General features: G+C 37.5%; 1 protein-coding gene across 1 annotated transcript in view; it reads right to left on the bottom strand.

Annotated features, from left to right (window-relative positions):
• The window catches only part of SEMA3A (semaphorin 3A), a gene marked incomplete at its 3' end in the record, with an annotated part of 166,621 nt that overhangs the window by 92,684 nt on the left and 53,647 nt on the right, over nt 1–20,290 (bottom strand). The window contains exon 4 of the mRNA XM_080638137.1: nt 3,797–3,916. Within this exon, the coding sequence (XP_080494263.1) occupies nt 3,797–3,916 (120 nt within the window). The remainder of the gene's footprint in view (nt 1–3,796; nt 3,917–20,290) is intronic.

The following is a 20,290-nucleotide window of genomic DNA, read 5'->3' as shown; positions in this document are numbered from 1 at the left end:
CACAAACTACCTCAAAGGAAGCCCTGGGGAAAGGGAGCAGGGCTCCATCCCCCTGCTCAGGCATGCACAGGCAGGTGCATTCTGCATCCTGTTGTGATTCTTCTAGTGGCTTTAATGCACCTCTGCGTTTCCCTTCAGTTGGATTTGTTTCTTTCAAGCACAGATCTGACTTGTGTAATTTTGCAACCGTTAAGTACAACATTCCTACACATCCAATCTTGTTTCCCCAGAAGTCAGTGGGAGCAGAACATAGCTTTACTAATTACTTTCTAGTTTTGTCTGGTAATTGGTTTCTTGTGTTATATTGCGTTATGTGGACAGAATGCCACATGTTGCCTAACCCTGGATCCCTGAAGTTGGTGTAGGTGTCTGTGTTAGGTCATCTCACCTAAACACAGGCACATACAACATAGACATTTGCATATGAGCCCATTTATCCCATTCAGTGAAAGTACAAATATAACCAGTGGATGATCTTAAGCTTTAAAATAGGCTCTCATTAGGTATTTTCTGTGTATACACATGCTACATTCTTTCTTTAATATGTTCAGTTCTCCTTACTCATGGCTTACGTGCTGAAAGTCTATTCAAACATTAACTTTATTCTTCTCTCAAAATACTCTGGTTATTCACTTGCACATCTGGAATGGATTTAAGCAAAGATTAGTCTGCTTTACTCCTTAGATCGCTGTGTAATTCACAACATATTAGGTTGTATACATTTGCGCAGATCATTTTTAATCAGATGCACAGCATGCTGTTCATATCCTTTTACCTTTTTATTATTATTTCTGATACTGTACTTCATCAAACTCAATTAGACCTGCCTAGTTTCATCACTAGAAATGGTTTTCTTCAAGCACAGAATGGGGCTGAGATACACTGCTTCATATCGAAGAAATATTCAACAGATATAACAATTCATATTCCCATTACTTTATGACTATCACACAAAGTAATTTATTTCCTCTCCCCAATCATAAAATTGTACCATATTCCAGCCTCCTGGAGCTTTTCAATTGCTTCTAATGTCTCCTCTATCGCTTGCCACTCTTCTCTCTAAACTTTGCTTCTCCATCCTCTTCAGTTTGGCACACACTAATTTCCTCTCCTCCATCAGACTCAGGCAGGTGGATTATATTCAGAGATCAGATAAACAAGCAATCTTATTAGACAGTAGGTACGTTCCCCGACTATTCCCCTAATCAGTTCACATTTACCTCTCTAAGTGCTTGAAAAATAAATAAGCAGATGGTAAAGTCAGTTAATTTTCCACAAGTGTTGTGGCAGAAAATGAATCTTCACGGAATGTTTTAGATGGCAATTTTTTAACTCAAAATCAACATCTTGCCTTTGCTTACGTTTTATACCTTTTTTAGTATGCTAAGGAGGTATAAACTATACATGATACAGAAGCAATGGCCCTTTGACATGTCCAGTGCTGCTGTCTGACGTGACAACATAAGCCATCTGGCTCTCACAGATGCAGCATGCAGGGGTTCAGGGGTTAATATTGTACCCCCCTTACTCGAGGTGTCTCTAATAGCCACTGTCAATCAAGCACCCTCCTCTTCCCCAGCTCTGGGAAGATATGCAAATTTGGAATTCCTGCCTAGGTGGTATGGGAAAGGAAGCAGCAGGCTCTAGCTGAGACACAGAGACAGGCCAGATTATTTTTCATTGCAAACCTAATAAATTCATTTATTCATCTGATTTTTCATCTTTGCTAGGGACAGAACGCAGGCTGACTGTCAGATTTGTCAAAGCCTAACCCACTTTCACTCTGCATGGGCAGACCTGGGCAGAGAAGGCAGTGACCCCTCCTGCAAGGCTGTCCAAAGGATACACAAAACTTGTGCCACTGGAAGGGCAGGTGGAGATGATTTTACTCATGGCTTAAGTAGGAAAAGGAAGTCAAAAGCTAACAATATCTGAGGCAGGTCAGACAAACATGCTCCTGACTTCCCTGGTTTGCGAAACCTTGAAACCAAGGGTCAGGAGAATGATTCAGGCAAAGGGGGACTTACAAACTTACTTCATAGGTGACCAAAAAAACAGCAACAATGCAGATTATGTTTACACTTAGGGGCTGCTAAAAAGAAGCTAAACCAAACATCCTTTTTCAGCTTCAGGGCCAAACACATCATTGACTCAAGACTTTCAAAATCCAGAATGTTAAACCAAGGCTGGATCTGGCCTCTCATCTCTGATCATCCTTTCTATAAATCCTTGATAAAGTGTGTGTTAGTTTTATGGTACAGTCATAAAACAGCCAAATGTAGAAGTAAATGACCTCATACCAGCTATATCTCTGCAGATAGATTCACTTGGCAGATAGCCAAGAATTGATTGACACACATCTTACGGAACTAGAGTTAATTAATATGTCTACCAATTCCCAAATGGATCTCAGGAAGCAGAGAATCTGTTTAATGCAGTAAGCAATGACATACTGTGTGTGGTCAAGAGACAATCACTAATTGCCAAGAATGCATTCTGGAGTAAAGCATTAAAGAATATGAAAAAAAACCCCTTTCTACTTCGCAGCTCCTTTATTCCTTCAAAACCTTATGCTTAGAACATTTTAAAGACTCATGTTTCAAATATCAAAAGACATTTTTATAGGGAAAAATGCTTCCCAGACTATGAAGTCAACACTCAAAAGGTCTGTTAATTTTCTTACAAGAAGAAATCTTGATTTTTAAACAACTGAGTACTCAATCATTTAACAATGATGTCTTTATTTTCAGGGAAATCTGCAAACCTGAATTGCAAAACCATAAGGTAGCTTGAAAGAGCTGTTCTGTAAAGATCACAGAAGCTACAAGTAACACAAGTGTGTATTCACCAGTAAAACACATCCATAAATTAGATGTGCTGAAAACACATCAAGAGTTAAGTTCCTAAACTGAAACAGTTCATCAAGCAATACTCAGGTAAGCCTGACTGAAAACAAAGTAAAGTGGGCGAATTTATATTACATACTGATCTTTACAGGGAAATAAAACATTGGCTTTTCTGGAGAGAAAAAGTATTGAAATGGAGCACAGAGGCATTCTAGTCAAATCTGCAGCCAGGAAAACTAGGAAAACTGCTTTCTGTGAGTGATACTGTTTTTCACCAGGGAAGACCACCCTTATCTATTTAGTTCTGGCAATCACTGACAAAACAGTCAAGAGCTACTGCAAGATTTCTGCAACACTAAGCAAGAATCAGCAAGCTACAGATTGATATAAAAAGAAATGGAGCAAAGAGAGAAGAAAAGTGATATATTTTTCACTAAAAAGTAAGGAAAGAAAACCTAGGTCACATACAAAAAACTGTCAGTGTGTTAGGACAAATCTGAGAAGTGGGATTTATGAATGTGTGACACTATTTTAATTCCCAGCTGGGAGAAAGTTGCCACAGTGTCAGACTGTACTGCTGGTAGGAAACTAAAGGGCAGAGTTGGGCCCAGAATAAACACACAGGCTGAACCACTCCTCTTAGCTGATATCTGTTTTGACTAAAAGAAAACCAACTAGTACTTTTAACTTCTTGAACCAGGTAGAATGGGCTTACTCATATTTATTTAAGACCCTGGGGGAAAAGATGCTGTGTACGAGAGAAAAGTACAGATTCTCCTGTGATTTATCAATCAGCACGTCAGCACCTGATTCAGGAGTAGGTCTTATCAGATCCACTCACCGAGCCAGAGAAACCAGTAAGAGTGCATTTTGGCAGGAAGAGAACATGGCTAAACACCAATAAAGATTAAAAACAGGAAAAAGAAAAATATTGGTTTAAGATAGTTTACCTCAGGATGGCTTCCAACTTCAATGTAGGTGCAGACTGGATGAAAAGCCCCTGTTCCGCAAGCGTACAAGTGGGTTTGGTTGTAAGCCTTAAGCACCTTGATGAAATTAGCACATTCTCTCTGTAAAGAAAAGGGGGGAAAAAAATGTATCCACAGAGTTAATTCAGTGATTATGACTAATGAGAGCTCTTCTGTGCTAGGGATATATGGCTGAATGAACAGATTTTAACAGTGTGATCATTTCATTCTGTTTATAAACTTATTTATTGCTAAGCATTTAATAAATAGTGTGATTTAGGTTCTCATTTAAAAATCTTTGGTTTCCATTAAATAAGCCATCCACCCCTGAAGAAAAGATTACACAAAAAATCTCCTAATTTTTGTTTCAGGCATGCTTTATCTTTGTAATTTATGCTATTGCCGTGTTTGTAAGACAAAACCCATTTATAGAAATGTGTCAGAATAAAATAATGAAGACAAATGGACCAACTGTTTGCTTGTATTCAATTAAGTAACAATTAGAAGAAAGATGTGCCAGATGGAAGGAGCTGATGAAAAACGAATCATTGATACAGCATTTCTAACAATAACATGAATGCTGCCTCACCCCTATTGTCTGTGTTTAGGGGCTAATCTTACAAAGATGAATACATATGCTAAACATTAATGCAATTATTGACAGCCCCTAGAACGTGAGCTTTGCAAGACTTGGATTTAACATTTTCTACCTAAATTATCCATTATGAGTAATTCTAGTTCTCATAAACTAAAAACTTAATAGCAACACTAACAGCCCCTAGTACAAACATTATGTTATCTGTTAACAAAAATGTCATTATTAATGTCTAATGTTATTAAAATAGAAATGTCTAACCTGATAGTCAAGATGTCAACTTTTTCCACTTATTTCACATTATTATTTCAACCAGGTATAACGGTGAAAGAAATATGTCAGTGCCTGTGAATCAGTCTACTGACACAATTAGAAATATTGGATTTCAAATAGCAGAAAAATAAGAACATTAAAATAAAATAAAGATTTCCAATCAATTTAATGTTTTAAGGAAACTTTTCTATGCATATTTGATGACTTTTTTTGGTACAGTGCTCAGCTGTACTTCTTCATGTGGACCAGGACCCATGAAGATACCACCTGGGCCACAACCTTCACAGAAATCTCATTGGCTGGCATCATCCGTCTCTGCAACTTGCTTCCTAATTAAACCAGATACTCTCAAACAGAAAATAATGGCTCTGCCAGGAAAATACAGTTTGAGACATGCCTTAGGCCATCACCAGGAAAAGCAGTGAACTTACACAGATAGAATACTGAGTCCCTGCCTTACACAAAGGACTGTACTAAAATGGCATTGCTCTTCCAATTTTACTGTTTATTTCCATAACAGATAATGGCAATGCATTAAAAAGAGCACCCAGAGATAAGCGTATAGAATCTCACTACATCCTTGGCTTACTGCTGATAACTTAAGTTAACTTTCCAACCGAGACAGAAGAGAAAACATACGGATAAGTTATAATCCAACAGGAAACTGAAGGAAATAGAGATGGATGTTACTAGAGGTCTCTCTTAATTCTTTGCATTCTGGCCTTTCTTAATAAAAACACACACAATTTCTGGTGCATATGTATTCTTCCTCCCACACATGTATAAATATGAACATACATTTATTATACGTATCCACAGACTACTTTCCACTGTCACACTGGTAGAGTACTAAGCAAATACCTGGCATAAATCATCAAAATTGCAATGTATGCTTTGATATTTTTCCTAATGCTCTTGTCCTTTGTTCCTTTTAATAAAAGAAATATGGAAAAACCATGAAAGTGTGTTAATAATTCAATGCCTGCAAGAGTAAAAATGGGCAAATACTACAAATCCATGTAATATTAAAAATTAATAAAATTGAAACAGATTCCTAAATTCTGATATTATGTGTTTCAGATGGAGCACCTGATTTTTGACTCTACATAATTTAAAACTGATCAGAGATTTGTGCCTTATTAAATAATTCAGAGTTTTCTCAAGAGTTGTATCTGGTCAAATTTAATCACACCACTGTTTTGGTAGGACTGTGCTTCGTTTTATCTGGTATGATATATCATGATTTCAAAATGTCTTTGTGGGCTACTACTTCACTTTATTAAAGCTTCCAAAAATTGCCTTGCCTGAAGAATGTGAATGTTAGAAGTCAGTGGACATGTATCTTTGCAAAATGCATGAGTACATGGGCTAGATTCACTGCCAGTGTGAATCAGAACAGACTGTTCTTTCAGAGGAGTTCTTCTGATTTACAGTAACACACCACCTGTGACTCTACATGCACTCACTAAATAATGTTCAGCTGCTTATCTATAATATAGAGCAAGAAGGTATTAGACAGCTAATATTTTAAAGGTGAGATGGAAAACCTGACTTAGTAAAGGGGCAAAATCTTATTTGATATCTGTAGATGGAAATTAAGAAAATCATCAGCTTCACTGAATTATTCCCTGAATTATTCGGGGGGGAGGGGGTGGTGGTGTTGGATGGGATTAACACTATCATTGCCATATTTGTGTTTCAAGTGTTCAGTATTGATTATAGTGTGAATGCATTAATATCAGTAAAGTTACTCTGGATTTATAATATATTTCCAAAAGCAGATTTGGCTTATTCATCTCGGCTTTTAAGCTCTCCTTAATTCCTGGTACACCATGGTTTTTACCGTAGATGTCTGAGGAATACAATGAAGAAGGTAAATACCTACAGCAATAAACCCTTGACTATGGTAAATAAATTTATATAACATTTAAAGTTCCTAGTCCAGTTCAGACTGCTCTTATAGCTTCTCTGTGGTTTACAACTGCATAAAGGAACCATTAAGGCCTATTCAGTAAATTCTCATACACCTCCCAAACAGATTAGGTTTCTTTATATATTTTACATGGTTGTAAAAAAATAAATAAAGAGGGGCATTAAACCACAATAAATGACATCAAAGTAAAGCTACAGTTCTGATTTAAGCCCCTGTCAACTCAGGAAGTTCAAAGTGAAGTTTCTGCCCTTCCTGGGAGACAGTGCTATTCTCCCTGGAACAATAGCAACAGGCGCATTGATTTCAATGGCAGAGTAACCAGATTCCTCCCCTTGTCTAATTCACAGAATCACAGAATCACAGAATATTAGGAATTGGAAGGGACCTCAAAAGATCATCTAGTCTCAAGTACAGCAGCACAGGTACATGTGTCATGTGTGGAAACTTTGTACCTGTGCATTTGATACTCTGAACTTAGCAAGGGCTTGCTTAGTGATGGTGAATATTAGGTTTTACTGGTATATGCAGGCCTGGGGCAAAAAAGCTTCCCATAAATCTCTAATATCCCAATTTTGAATCATTTGAACAGTTTGAATGATTTGCTTAGAGTAAATCTCAGCACACATGTATGGGGAAGAAGATATCCTGATCAAGGAAAGTGAGTGTGCAATGAATGCAATTTGGGTCTGATACTACATGAGACTTGGGTGACTGACTCCCATGTTCAGTCTCAGTTTCCCCATTCTTGCCCTCACATCAAGGCTCCTACAATGGCATTCAGGCCCCACCAGTTGTGAAACCTGGCAGACAGCTCTGCCGGTCCTGACACTGGTAGCTGCCTCAACTTGACTACAAAGTAACTCCCTGACCCCTTTGGCTGGAGGCCTGGAATGACTTGGGTGTCTCCAACTGGGCTTGTCCCACTTGGCAGCAGCATCTCCCCTTGCCAGACCCCCAGGCTGGCGCTATATTGTTAGTACTAAAAGTCTGTGCCAGCAGACAAGGCATTTCACTACATGATCTCAGAATGTGAGGCACTGGAAAGGAGACACAGACAACAAAAGAAATGTAGTATCTTGGTAAAATACAGCAGCAGATGGGAGAAAATATCCACTGGAGGAAGAGGAAATAACCCAGAGCCAGACACTGTAAGGAACAAATTGTCAGGGAATTTAAACACTCTGTCTGCATGTGAGTGCACACCCCCCCCCCCCCCAGTGCCTTTGTATTCATTTACACTATCCCCAGGAAAGGGATGTTGTTTAAAAGGAACATATTCTGGATATATCTATATCCTTTGGATATTGTTCTTTGTCAAGTAAAACAGCTGAAGGAAGAAAATTAGACTTTTAAAAATTACTTTCCAAGTGGAATTTTTTTTTTTTTCATATGTGAAAACAAGGTTGTGTGGGAGTTTAAAATACACTTAGCCTAATAATGTGAATGAAAATGAATGCAAGGTTTGCAAAGTTCTCCATCAGCAGGAAATTATTACTTGGATAGGTTATGAAAATAAATCTTAAAGAAGAGGAGCACTGAAATCACCATAGTGAATTACTATAAATTCTTCCACCCAATAATCCTGTTTATTATAATGGACAGCTTACTTAATATTAGAAACTTTTCTTGTCTGCATAAACACCGGTTTATGACCTAAACCTTCAGTTTACATATACATACATACAGCAGAAAGCATAAGTGATTGCACATGGTACACAATGATTGAAGTAGATATTCATAAAGAAAATTAGGTATATCATGTGGGAGTGACTGCAGTCCTCAAAACCCCAATTCATTTATCTTGCCTACCCCTGGAGAGGATTCATCTTCATTTATATTTCAGTAAATGGTATAAGGTTTCCCCAAGAACTGTAGGTTCTCCCTTTGGCTTTATACAGAAGTACCTCTCTCTTAAAATCCAAGCAGATGAGATTCTACATCATGCTTGAGACCTTTTAGCATAGCCTGCAAGGTCTTTCTCTCTCTGTCCTGACAGAAGAAACTTCTTTAGATAGCTACCTTTTTATGTTTTTACAGCATAACTGCTGCATCTGCTTCTGCAAGCTGTCCTGTTATGGCATGATTGCCAACATCCTTCAAAGCATGGCCAAATAAATGCTTCATGCCCTGTCCTGGCTCTGCTCTGTGCGGTCCTGAAGCACTAACCCCAAGAGTGGGGTGCAATCCATTTTGAAGGAATATGAACTGCATCTCTCACCAAAGCCCAAGCAGGCACTGCAGGCTTTCCTGGGGTTACTCTGGCACTTGAGGGTGCAAGGACATTCAACTGAAGTCATTCTACTTTGCATCCAGGAGTTAAACGGTCATTTAATCACATGGAGGGAACAGTGCCCCAGAAGTTTACTAAGCATTCCTAAGTGAGAATAAAGTTTTAACTTCAGGTACTTTATAGATGTTTATGCTTCTTCTAAACTTGACTGAAGAGGTTACAAGGTTCAGTCTCTCAGCTGACAGTTTATTGAAATAAAAGCAGCTGAACCCATTTCCATCTGTGGTAATGCAGCCAAAGCACCAACTCCACTGCAAATTCTCTTGTACTGAACTCCTGTTGGTAGAACAAGTTGAGAAATTAGACTGTCATACACATTCAGAGTGTGAGTTAAGAGGTCCAGTGTGTCTGGACAGAGATCTTAACTCCAAATTTCAATTCCAAATATTATATGCTGTGTATGAGGGCAAAGGGCATGTCTTGAAGAGAAGATAAAGCATTAATGAGGTTTTCCAGAAGGTCACCCACTCTATGAAGATCAATATGTCTGATTTACTAACCAAACATACACACTTATTTTTAAGAGTTTTCTAATATTTATATATCAAATTGATAGAAGGGCTTATACAGAGAGATTAGCCTGAAAAAATAGACTGGAAAGAAAATGTCTGCAACTAAAAGCATAGGAGCCAAATGCAGAAAGATTGAAAAACAAACACTACAGATATGTGGCACTGATTTGGCTGTGTTATGCAGACTTTTCCCGGACAGTTACAAAAATAAAGTCCATCCATCTGTCAAAACATCTGCTCCGCGTATGAAAATTAAAAGAGAATTTAGGTGGAGTTTATGAGTTTCCAGTAATTATCTCTCTTCCAGAAACCTGGAATTTACAATCTTCAGTCTGGATTACTGTTGCAGCAAAGAGTTTTTAATGACATCTTTTTAAATGGAAGTTCAAGGGTAAGTCCCTATGACCAACTAATATCCAGATTTTTCTCCTTAAATTAAGAAATTGGTTTCTTTTTTTTTTTTTTTTAACCAACATTTATAATCATCCTGCTTCTCAGCTATCACAGCAAATGCAAATGGCCAGATTATGCAGGGCCATAAGTAGAACGTTAAATAATCCACTACAGTATCATTAGCTTCAACAGTTTTCTGCTGATTTAATCCAGATAAGGATCAGACCCTGTAATACATTCTTCCTTTATTTCAGCCTTCCCACATAGCCAAGTGATTAAAATATCACAAGCTTTTGTCTAAACTGGATGGACAAGGGGATTTAAAGCTATCGTCTAACAGCTGGACAAACAAAATAAATATGTGTTTTGTCTTTCAAATCAAAATGGACATTTTCCATATAAAGTCCCATGAATGAGTTTAATTAATATATTTACCTTGGATTTTTTCTTCTTCTGTCCAATTAATTGAGTTCTCAAATGACAAGGTCAGGGATATCCATGGAGAATAAGTAACCCCCGACATTACTGCTGTCATTCACATTTATCACACCGCTGAAAGATGCTCCGGACTTATCAGGGAGCTTTTAAACTTCTCTCCTTTGCTAGTGGGCTACTGCCAGCTGCAGTCAGTTCAGGCTGTACTGGCAAGGTATCTTTTCAACATGCAGCTGCATTGTTTCAAGGAAAATATTTCTGGATTGTTAGTGCAATAAATATATGTGTGATTGTCATGTACACAGATGATCGATTCTCAGCTAGATCCAGCAAACACTTTAGCATGTCAGTAAGCACGTGCAAGGAAGTCCTCTTGAGGGTGAGCTCTACATGGCATATGGTTTCACAGCTCTTGCCGTCTGTGTGCAAGCTTTTGTAAAATGCACATTATTTAAAGATTATTACCATTTCCTTCTTTGGTATTACAGTAACACTTAAAAAATACGTTCAAAGAGCACAGTCTGCATAAACAGGCCCAGGACAGGCAGGGATCAAAGGAAATTATTCCAGTCCCGTTAAAATGCAATTTTATATTACAATTCTAATTTATTGGAGTAAGCTAGTTGGTAACACTGCTGCAAAGCTGTTGTGCCAAGTCCTGCACTGGCAGTAACAGGAAAGTCCTTGAGTAGTAGAAGCTTTGTACAGCCTCTACTACTAATGGGTGGGGAAATCATGCCTGGCACCTGTACCTGATGAGATAACCTTCCAGCTGAACCTGTATAGTCAGGTGCATGATGTTAGAGCAGGGGAGGACAGCTGGCATGAAAATATTTGCAGACAATGATTTATTACTGTGTGCCCCTTGTAGTTTGGATCGATAACATCATTTCCAACCCTGTTTTGTCATTATTGTACCTTGCAATTATCAGGATCAATGTTTTATAGTCCTGTCCTCTGAAAAAGAGCCAGTCTGCAGTGCTGAGTGAAGTTGAGCAGCTGAAGTATTGAGGTCTGTGTTACAGAAAGCAATTTCTATTAACTTAGTTCTTGGGGATTACATTCCCATTAGTCAAGCCAAATAAGCTGTGTGTATTGCATCACACACACACATAAATCAAGTATAAACCTTGAATATGTCTAGGTAAACAAAATACTTAGTCTTTTTTATAAATCTATGTTATTTTGTAAACTGACTTCTGAATGTACTTGTGTTCCCAACTCAGAGCTTTGAAAAAGCTGACAGAACCCTAGATTCAGTGGCCCTTATATTGTATCATGATCTGGAGACTTTATATTGGATCATGACTTGGAGGACTTGACCCATCTGGAAATGTCAGGAATGACACTATTCTTAGGCATGTTAATCACTGTCAACACTGCAAAAGAACCATTGATTAATTCCACATCTAGATTTTCCTCTGTTGTCATGATGTGCCCTGAGAAATTTCAGATTGAAGGTGCCAATGATGGTTGAGAAGACATTTTTGTTGCCTAGTACAGCTTACTGTATTCCAGTTATCTTTCCAATTAAATTATGCCTGTTATCTGTCTGATTTTTTGATATGACAAGAGTTCATGAGAATATTTAAAATGTATAATTTACTTAAGTTGCAGAATAAGTGCATGAATTTAAGCCATTAAATCATCAAGACAAGAAAAAATAAGCCAACTAAGAAAGCACATGATTAAAAAAAAAAAAAAAAGCCACTGAAAAAAAGCAGATATATCCTGATTCCTTCAAGCCACAAAACTGCGTGCCATATTAGCAAACAGTTGTATTGTCAGCACACTTGCACAGCAGACGGAAAGCTCCTCCGGTTCTTCCTTTGTGTTACCGGGGGTGAAACACAAAACATCTCCCTGGCTGTCTACCTACTTATTTGCAAATCGAATTGTTACTACTGGTACTTGGTCATTTGGCCCAGACTTTACCACTAAGGCTAAACATGGAGGTAGCTAAGCCAGGTGGGATACTCCCTAGGATCTCTCCTCAAAACAGTATTAAGTCAGAAGTCATTAGAAGTCATTAAAAGTCACGCTTTAAAGATGCCTCCCTTGACTGCATAGACTAAACACATTAGGTGTTCAAATCTTTGCCGTTAGCACTAACCATCTGACCTAGCCATCTTAGGAAGTAGAATTTCTCTAGTTCTTTTCCGCATTCAAGTATGTTCAAATTACAAGACATATTTCCAGTCCTTAAATCTTCATTCAGCAGATGCAGATGGTAATTGTTCTGGAGCTGTGAACAGCTAAAGGGATGCCAAGAAAAGGCTGCAGCACTAAATACCTGATTTAATGACCATGTCATATTTTTGTACATCTGGCTAATGCATAGTTAACAAGACAAAACAAAGTCTTCTATGAATACAGCCCAGCAAACAAGTGGGTTTTCAGGATTTTGCATCCACATCATGATCATTGCACATTAAAACTTTCCACGAGTGTTAGCAAGCATCCTCTATTTTGAATTGCTATGGTTTTCAGTAGTATGCACTTCCTATATCACAGAATTTATTTAAGAAACAGAGAGTATTTCACAAATAACTCAAAACACCGGGAATCCTTGTGGTCAAGCAGAAGCCAGTTCTTTTCTGACCTTAACTTTAAAATAAAATTGAATTTGCTCTGTAGAGTAAACCTGTTCCACATTTTGGGCATGGTTTATTAGCAAAGAAATGAACAATACTATTCAGTTTCAGCTCAAGCAGTCTCACCAAGCCCAGCAGCAATTTAAGTTGCAACCACAGTCTAGATCTACAAAGTCTCTCTCATCTATCTCTTCTATCTGGGTGGGGTAATCACTTGTCTCCTGGAGAAATGAGATTACACCCTGCCTTTCCGAATAGGATCAACACCTGCTAATTGGGTGGAGTATTTCAGACAAACAGGCTGTCAAGCCTGTTATAGGCACATAAAGCACTTAGACTCTGCATCAGCCAGTTTGCCTTTATTCAGCATATTATAGGCATATCCTGTAACGACTTCTACTCACAGCCACCTAAGATAAATATACTCGGAACTTCTCTGTCAAAAGTGAATGTAAAAGCATGAAGTGCTGAAAGGAACCAAAAGACTGTTGCATCTAGAAGGGACAGTTGCTTAGCAGTATGTGTGCCTGTAAATAAATACACTCTGTAAGCTAGACTATGAAGTTACATGTGCCTTACTGTGGGAACCCAGAAATTTGTGTGTGGACATTAAACTATTTTGACACCACAGAGAGATGCTGAACAGAGAAACCTTAAGTGACAGAACCTTAAAATTCCCACTCAGTAAAAATTTGGCACCAAAGTGCAATTGTTGAAATGATAGTTTGCTGAGCAGTTTCATTAGGTTGGTTTTGTGGGGTTGACTTGGGGTTTTGTTTGTTTCGTTTTGCTGGGGAGGGTTGGTTTGTTTTTATATTTATGATACATATATAGAGAGAGCAACCTAATGTTTTGGGAGATGTTAATTGGGAAAGAATCACCTAAGAGAAAAAGAAATCTATAGATTATTTGATCCAACACAGATCACATCACTCAGAAAATGAAAAGCAAACAAACAAAAGGCAAGAAAGATTCAGATTCCCCCTTTATTTACTGTTCTTACTTTTCTTGTTCCACCATCTTCAAAATACTAAACTTTCTCTACACTGAAAAGGTTCTTTTAAAGATATTCTGTTGACATGAAGATGTAAAAACTGAACAAAAGATTAGCTTCAACATAGGAAATAATTGCATATTATCTCCTAGGTTATTTTAAGAACTTTCTCTTTAGTTCTCTTACTTATTACAAAACGAAAAAAGACAACACTTTAGCTTTGTGCATACCAGGGAGGAATTTAGTAGACTTGGTTTTGGTGAATGTAAGTAACAGAAGTACAGAAAATAATTAGCTGTTGACTAATTTAATAGTGACATAGTGACCACATCTTGAGTACTGAGGAATGGTGATACATGATCTTTCAGAGCAGACCTATCTATAATTTTTAAACTAGCTTTCCTTTTATTAAACAACAGAAAATACCAAAAATTAAACCAAACAAAAAACAAGCAAACAAAACCCCACAACAAACAAAAAAAAACCCCACTATAAACAGAAAGAATGTGAAGCAGGACTGAAGCCCTGAAAGAAAATAGTGACTAAACATATTGATCATTTTTACTAGTCATCCAGTTAATGTGTTTCTCTGGAAAGGAATGTACAAAGAATAAATTTACTCTGTCCATCTTGGGATGCAATAAATCATAACAGGGAATTACCCAACATCATTTTGAAATAGCAATAGCTGGTAATTCAGCCTTAAATAAAAGTAATTCTCAGACTTTGCCAAGGCCAAAGTAGGGCTATGAGGAACTTCTATTGATAGAAAATTAAACCCATAATTTTGGGAATGATTTTTCCTTCATTTCTCCTTTACTTCCCCTTTGTTAAGTCTGAGTCTGAAAGAAAACATTTCTGCAAGACTGCATTAAATCTGCTGAATATTAAGTTTCCTTCAGAAGCAAATTTCTATAGTCACACCTATAAGCAGAAAAATAAGCCCAAAATTAGAAAATTTGCTTTCTCCTTGATCTGTATCATTTTTTTCCCCATACTGAAAGATTTAAATGACTTCCCATGGTACATAAGTGGGTAAAATATGAAAATCTGAACAACAGCCAACTTAATTCTTCCTCTGAAAAAGTACACAAGTTATTACCTTAGAGTAACTGATTTGCCTTGGTCAGTTCACATAAAGAAATATATGCAAATGCCTAAATGAACACAAGCTGTAGGATCAACATCTGAACTAAAAGCTATAAATGAGGCTTTATGCTGGTGCATGTGTTTTGGGGGTCCATCCAAGAAATGGAGCTGGCACAACCAGAATTTCCCAGAGGGGTAAATTCTGCTAGTGAGCTCCATGGGACTTTAAAGGACTCCAGTGTAGTATGATTCTTTTTACCAGGCTCAGTTCACCTCTGAGTGAAGGGGTTGTAAGTTTGTCTTATCTTTTCCCCCATCGGTCTTTCTCTTTTGTTTGTAGTCTATGCAAAACAGTTTTATGCAGCAGCAATATTAAAGCAGCACACTACTTACTTACAGAATGTCTCACTCTCTCATCTCCGAAATGGTAAGGAATGCTTTAGCAAGAAATCATGCCCACATTAAATATCTTGGACAAGATTAAGGACTGAGCAGCCCTCAAGCTGATAAAACGAGCATACTAACTGGAACAGCTGGTAAGAGTTGAAAGGGATGCGCAGTGGCACTATTTGTATTACAAAATGGCTCAAAAGTCACATTTCTTCTTGTAGTAAGTAATACTGAGAGTAAATTCTGTCCCTAAACTCACTAGAAGTCCATTGCTTTGGACTTTTTCTGACTTCTCCTACTAGACCTTCCTACTCCCAGGGGACATTCACCTTTCCCTTTCTCCAGGCTGGAAGGGGTCCTGGGTCTTAAGGCTCTGTTAAAGGGTTTCAGTGCTATGCTGGAGACAGGGAGCCAGAAAAGAAATGGGGATGATGGTGAGGCTTGGTGATAGAAAAGCTGGAAATCTGCCTGTAGATGTCCTCCAAAGGAAGAACCCTATAGGAAAGTGACAAACTTCTCTTTGGCACACCCAAAAGAGCCAGAAGTAATTTGACAGGAAAAATTGTGGCTGTCAGATGAATTTAGAAGCAAGCTTTCTAGATCTAGCCAGCACTGTATATTTAATTTTCAGATTCCCTCTTCAGATCTTTGTTTACATAAACAGATGAAAAGAATTACTTTTACTTCCTGCCTCCATGATCCTCTGTATTCCCTATGGCAACAAGAGCAATAAACTGAGTTAAAGGGAATAGTGCGCATTTATTGCCAACTTTGTTTTGCCAAAGTATCACCAGATATGGCTAAGGGACACTTGCTAAGTTACACATCACTTCTTCTGGTTCTTATTTTTTCTTTATTTCCAAATAAAATCATTGTGCACTGATGGATTTATAAGCCTGTACGATTGCTAATCTTCCTATGCTGTAGGGAGGGGCTGGAAAACTTTAAAGGAAGCATAAACTGAGATGGCATATAAACATTTTGGCTTAAGTTAAGTATTATCATAACAAATGAGATGGTGTATTAAATTACAGCCATGTGATTCTACCTGCACGAACCATAAACTCAATAATTAAGTGCCAATAATTAAATGCAAAGAAGCATATACAGAATACAGCTATATCATGTGTAGTGTAGAGTCCTGTTTCTTTTTAACTGGGTATAGATTTCTGACCCAAAGCGATACCAAATGACCACCAAGAGAACTATCAAGTACAAAAAGAGTCGATCATAGTTGAGTTTAGGTAAGAGTTAATAACTACGTAAAATTTAATGGCAATTAAATAGCCTAAGTAGATGTCTATTTCCTATAAATTATAATACACAAAATTATAATACACACACACAATTGTGCTGATACACTTCAGCTGTTAAGGGAAATGACGCAAAAGTGTAGTTTAACTCTCTGTATGGACCCACTTGTACATGTCATAGCATATGTAGAAGCTTGCTGGTACCAAGTTAAAACACTTGGTACCTTCTGTATCCATATATCAACATTTATTTCTCACCAGAAACATCCAGAGAGAAGCCAATTTCATACAGCATGCAAAGTGTGTATCTATCATCATGTAGCTTGTCCTACGTGACTTTGTTAAAGTACCCACTGAAATTTTAAAGATTTATACATGTCAAGGCCAGAAAGGATCATTTTGACAACTGAATTTGAGCTGGGATCTTTAACAGCGGCTAAATAAATCAGATAGTCAAATCACACTTGAAAATAACATCCTAAGGTGCCCTTCAGAAACACATCTTTAAAGCTTTCAAGTCGTAAAAATCTATCATAACCTTTAATAGGGATTTATTTGATTAATTGTGCACCACGTGAACTACTGCTATGGTGTCTCAGCCAAATCTAGTGCAGACATGTATCAAATAAATGGCAGTCAAAACTTTTAAAACAAGAGTAAATTAATAGTTTAAGGACTAGATGGGCTTTTCAGTCAAGAAGCTTTCCCTACCCTATCCCTACCTGCGAAACTAACTAGTGTTTCTGGTAACTTTTGTAAGTCACCCAAGCTTTGCCTTGCTGGTTTATAACACTCCAGGAATGTCAAAGTGGAATTATTTAACCCATATGTAATGCAGAGGTTGCCATGTGTTTCTGCTGGGTCCCAGGTGCCTGTGAGATCTTAAAATCAAAATACTGAGGATCACTAGTGAGGGATATGACTAGCATCATGTCTGTACTGCAAGTTCAGTACAAAAGCTGCAAAATATTCTGTAGAGACTTTGTCGTCTTTGATCATTTCCAAGGTCTGGTCAGGAATCATGAGAAATATTCACAGGACTTAGAGCAACCAAAATAGATCAAATGAGAGACTAAAGTCCAGAATAACAAGAAATCCTCACAGAATTGCTCATTTAGTAAAATTACATAAGAAAAATATCTTACTTGTTATTTATAGTCTTTAATTTTTTATGAACTATGTTATTTTGGTGCTCATAATACTTTACACTGAGGAAATGGAAATATACTGTAATACTAAAGTACTTACATGGGACAGTAATTATTATTTTATTGGAAAAAAATCTATATTTTGTGGGAAAGCGTAGCAGTACACTTCTATCAGAGAAATCCTGCTGTAAGTATTGCATAGCCGGGAGAGTCTTCTCGCCTCTCTTCTCAGTTTACCCATATAAGAAACGATCTGAAACATACTTTAAAAGGTTGATCTACCTATACAGTGAGCAAAGCTTTACTAATTAACATATATTAAGCCCTTTAAGAAACAGATATGAAAATGACCGCTTAAGGAACAAAGAAAGGGATATCAGGAGGGCGGGAACAGCCCAAGCTGGCCACTCTCCTCAAATCCCTCATGAACTGTCCTGAGCTACAAACCTGCTGCACCTACAATGGCCTGACTGACAGCGTCAGTATAAGGAATCCCTCTGAAGGGGTGACAGTAAATTACCTCTTATAATTATGAGAGGAAATCTTGGAGGTCATAGCCTAGGTTAGCAGCTGGGCAGAGCTGGGGTTATGCTTGTGCTGCAGCTGCTGCAGTGCACCTGGCCTATTAGTGGGGACTTGCCTTTTCAGCACTGATTTCCCCTGGAGATCAATAATTAAAAAAAGAAGTTGTTTAAAAAGACCTGAATGCAGAAGTACAGACTGTCCTGAACCATCACAAGTGAACAGTATCTAATATCTTAGCAGTGCTACATGCTGAAAGCAATATTAAATCGAGCATGGTTTATATGGCACTTTATTTGTCCTCTTTTCCTCTTGTTCCCTCTAATGACAGTCTGTTGAGTTATTTTTATGGCCTTCATATTTCACACTCCCAAGGTACTGACAATGGCTTTAAGGAATAAATAAAGGAGGAATAATATGTTTCTTAAATGATTTGTAATCCTTTTCCGTAATTACAGTTAAAGCAGTTACATTAAATGCTTTGTTTGTAATGCATTGTTTTATGTCAAGAATAGGTAGCTGTAAATATTTAAAGGTGATGACCTGAATACACCAAAATATATATTCCATCTTTCCAGTTGCCTACCAAAACTGGACCCACATTACATATGACCTGTGCATTATCTTTTCTCTTTTTTTCACATCTACACTTATGATGAACTCTAAAAATTAAAAGAAAAGAAAGCAAAACCATCCTCAACAGCCATATAAATGTTTATGAAAGCGAATTATCTGATTTTAGCAATGTTTTTTGCTGTGCTACTGTTACTCTCAGGTTGGGCTGCACTTTGTCCTGAGCTCTGTGCTCCTGTTCCATCTATTTTCCACCAGCCTGTGGGAGTGCTGCTTCTAATGCCTATGATCATAGCAGGCAGGTAAAGTGCAAGCATCACACACTGCACCGGAGTGTGGTGTGGGCTTCACCTTTTAATCGTGATCAGCAGACGTAGCTGTCCTGATATGAGAGGGAGTAAGAGAATCAAGGTGAATAAAATAGTTACAGTACAAACAGTCCTCTCAAGCTTACCACAGTCAGAGGATGGGGACCCAAACTTGCCAGCTTACTCCAGTATAATATCTCTATCTACAATGAATGGATTGGAATCGACCTAATGCAATGTATACATACTCTTTCTTGCTATTGTGAATTTATAAAAGTAATTATTAAAAACTTGAAGAGTATACATTAAATTTAGGTGCTGCATCTCTTACTAATTTTCTAGGTTGCAACCCCAGCTATAAAAAAATCTGCTTAACGTAATATCATAATACTTAGTAAAAAATCAAGATGTAATGTTAGTTAATTTGCTCAGACATCTAACACTAATCTTTTTTTCTTCTAAACTTAAGAATTAGATATTTTAGTTCTCACCTTGCGAAGTACTCCTGAAAATTATTTGTGAACATGAAGGTGGATTAATTTAAATGCATTATTTCTATGTAATAATCTAGCCCAAGTATCTGGCACTTCAGCTGCCCCTTTACATATATAGTTTAACCCGTATTTCTTAGCTTTCACCTAATCCACCTCTACTGTTCCCAAATGGCTTTTTATGAAGACAACTGTCCTCTACGGCCTCAGTAAAGACTGATGATGAAACTATTTTTATTATGACCTAGGAAATTATTCAGATGGAGCTCTCTAGAGGCATATGGTTGGCATTATGAATATTTTACAGATTCATCTCTGAAAATCAGGCCAATAGCATATACACATGGGGCCAAGTTCCACTCTCAGTTATACCTTGGCAACCACAATGATTTCCCATTTGGCTATGCTATGCAAGTATTTGTTTGGTTTATTGCATGTATGTATTTTTTATTTTTTTTTTCCCCTTTCTTTAGCTCTGTCTTCCCATTTTCCATATTATTCTTATAAAGAAGACAGTTATTACCAGTATGGAAGTATTATTATTTGGGGGCTACTGGCTATGTCTTTCCTGCCTCATAAATACAGGGAATAAGATGTACACAGGAATGAGGGAAAATATACAGAAAATTATGCGTAGGGTAACAGAGTCTTTCCTGAGGCACCAAAAATGATGCAGAACATTA

This window comes from Psittacula echo (genome assembly GCF_963264785.1).
Source record: "Psittacula echo genome assembly, chromosome: 1".
In the NCBI taxonomy this organism is placed as follows: domain Eukaryota; kingdom Metazoa; phylum Chordata; class Aves; order Psittaciformes; family Psittacidae; genus Psittacula; species Psittacula echo.
This window is presented reverse-complemented; position numbering and strand designations above follow the sequence as displayed.